The following is a 3,130-nucleotide window of genomic DNA, read 5'->3' as shown; positions in this document are numbered from 1 at the left end:
TGACACAAATACAAGATTTGGAGGCCTAACTAACAAAGAAGAATGAACTCCTTTCAAGTCAATCAAGAAATCGCTCCAAATCAAGAGGCAGATCACAGGGTAAGTTGCGTGAAAAGCCATTTTGTTGGTACCATTACAAATTTCGAGAACGAGCTACAAAATATGTTCAGCCTTGCTCGTTTGTATCTAACTCGCCCTCGAAAAACTAGAAGGCACCTCGTCTTCGGTGACGGACGGGGACTGCCGGGAGATATGTCGCCTTTTCGTTCGTGATATGAACTTAAAATACGAGTTTCTCATCGATACTTGCGCCGATGTATCTGTTTTCCCGGCAAGTTCCATGGAGAAACGGAAAACTGCATCTAGTCTTGAATTAATAGCGTCTAATGAAACTCCCATTCAAACTTTTGGTTTCAAGAAATTTTGTCTACGCCTTGGCCTCAAACGAGAACTTACTTGGAATTTTATTGTGGCCAATGTCAATAGACCAATAATTGGTGCTGATTTCCTCAGACATTTTGGGCTGTTGGTAGATGTGAGGAATAATTGTTTAATAGATAATGTATCCAAATCAGAAAATAAGGTTTCGAAATGCGATGCAGCTATGAATAGATCAATTTCAGAAAACTCCGAATTTTGTAAACTTTTTCTCCAGTTTCCCGAATTAACCCAAAATGACAAGTTTGTTTACATTGCAGACTTTGTAATTCAGGGCACATTTAACTTCGTCGGTCCAATTTTTACGTTGGCATGATTTTGAATCATGATTGCCAGCACATTTAACACAAATCGATTTTTTCTGCAATAACTTTTTGTTAAGCCGAATATGGTTAATCTTCAAAGTAAGTCTTAGTCTATATTTGAAGCGTTTTTATCTCAAATATTAAGATTCAATATTTCAGTTATTTTAAGGATGATTTCTTTAAACCAAAAATGTGTGTTCTTTACTTTAAAGGTAATTTTGCTTAATTCAAGGTTAAGTTAGGTTAGGTTATGGAGGATGAAATCAGTCCGTAGCACAAAGGGCCACTTATACCATGTTGATCCAAAATGTTTTCCTCATAGTTGTTGTTCTTCGTCCTCATAAATCATTTGAGTTTGCAGGCGAGTTCCAAAGAAAGAGTTTCCGAGATATTCTATCCCGAGGCCTTGATGAAGGCAAGTATATTCTTCAGGTTGCAGTTTCGTACATCCGTTATATCCTGAAAAAAAAAAAGAGCCCAGTATCTTGTTTCTTCTAAAGGATAATACTGGACACTGGCACAGAAAATGGTAGGAGTCTTCTGTTGCCTCTGGGTCCAGACACCATCTACAAATATTGTCAGTCATTAAGCCAATCTTTACCATGTGTTTTCCAAGTGTGTTGTGTCCTGTTATGATGCCTATCAATGCTCTCAGATCATCTCTGTGAGTCGCCATCAGAAAATCAGAGTTCTTACGACTCTTGTCGTTCCATATCAGTTGGGTTTGTTCGCAGGTCGCAGAGGAAGCCCAACGTTCCTTCCATAAATCATCGTATCTGACATTGATCCTGTAAGTATATAAAGATAGCGGGGGGGAGACATCTCCCATTTCCCATTATTCCAGGTACCCAGCACAGAGTGATATTATGCTGTTCAGTGAGACCGGCGGCTGACTACCTTTGACGTTATGTTCGTTATATCCTAAGGCCTTTATTGCTGGCCGACTATCGATGAAGAAGCTGATATCGGCCTCATCCACAGTAGTTCCGCAGCTTTCGCAATGGCAAATACCACCACCTGAAAAATGCTGCATCCGTCATCCATCTTGTATGAAACCCTGATCCCCAACTCCTCGCAGTAGATACCACTGGCAGTGCCCTCAAGATATACAGCTTTAACGGCGGGACGCAAAATTCCAACATTTGTGTCCTAAATTTAATAAAAAAAAAATTTGAAGCAAAGTTTATAAATTTTATTTCAATTAATATTTCATTATTTTAATGAAATTTGTCCTCAATATTTTCTAAATTACGCGTTCTAAAATATAGGTTACGCAATCTTCAATATCTCATTTTTCAGTTTAGGAATTGAAGTCCATAAAGAGATATCTGAAAAGTTTTTGATATAGACCCCATAGACACCGATCTTCCGATTTAATTCCTTGATAAGATAGATGACGCACCTATAATCCAAATTCCCGATACTAGACGTACTTATTGTGCCCACTGCAGTAATGGGAGAAAAAATCCACATAATTTAGATTCCTTTAGAGTTTGTGGCACGAGACATCGTTTTTGGTATTGTAATAAAGCGGCTATCTAGTATTCAACAACTTAGGCATTTGTGAATACATTTGTATGAACATCCCATGGGGTGGGTGTTGAATTATTTGTTAGACACGCACTTTGCTGTGGAATTTTTATGAGCCCAAACCATTACAGGAATTATGTCTTAATCCATTGTTCCCATGGTATTTACCATTTTCATATGGAACACTGCTGTCAACAACAGGAGGAAAACGGCCATGTGAGAAACAACCAAATAAGAAGAATGAAAAAATCTTTAGTTAGTAAGCGTTTCATCTAGTTTCATTCATAAGAGTAAATTTGTACTTGAATGTGATTTGTTTCGTGTGCATGATTATTGTCGTGATTATTTGGAAAATTTTGTGAGGACTTATTGCTAGAATACATATGCTAGCAGCATAAAACAAAATGATATCACAACGAGTATATACAGTAGTAAGTTCGGCCCGGCCGAATCTTAAATACCCACCACCATGAATCAAATATAATAGTTTCCTTTGAAAATTTCAGGGGGGTTTCATGATATTTTTTGATATTTTCCCAAGCAGATCAGTGCCCCTTCTATACCCTCAATAAGTGAAATCGGTCTATATGGAGGCCTTACCAAATGGACCGATAAAACTAATCATATACACTTTATTATGGGTCTAAAATGCCAGTATATTTTCCATTTGTGGCAAATCGGATAAAAACTACGGATTCTAGAAGCCCAAGAAGTAAAATCGGGAGATCGGTTTATATGGGGGCTATATCAAGACATGGTCCGATACTCACCATTTTCGGCACATCTCTTTATTTTCCTAGAATACCTCTAGATTTCCAATTTTAGGCAAATTGGATAAAAACTATGGATTTTAGAAG

General features: G+C 37.6%; 1 protein-coding gene across 1 annotated transcript; it reads left to right on the top strand.

Moving 5' to 3' along the window:
- Positions 1 to 274: 274 nt before the first annotated feature.
- On the top strand, positions 275 to 754 carry LOC142235717 (uncharacterized). The gene has a single exon (XM_075306977.1). It carries the CDS (start codon positions 275 to 277, stop codon positions 752 to 754), a length of 480 nt encoding a protein of 159 aa, XP_075163092.1.
- The last annotated feature ends 2,376 nt before the right edge of the window (positions 755 to 3,130 follow it).

Source organism: Haematobia irritans, chromosome 4, assembly GCF_050003625.1.
Source record: "Haematobia irritans isolate KBUSLIRL chromosome 4, ASM5000362v1, whole genome shotgun sequence".
Classification (NCBI taxonomy): domain Eukaryota; kingdom Metazoa; phylum Arthropoda; class Insecta; order Diptera; family Muscidae; genus Haematobia; species Haematobia irritans.
This window is presented reverse-complemented; position numbering and strand designations above follow the sequence as displayed.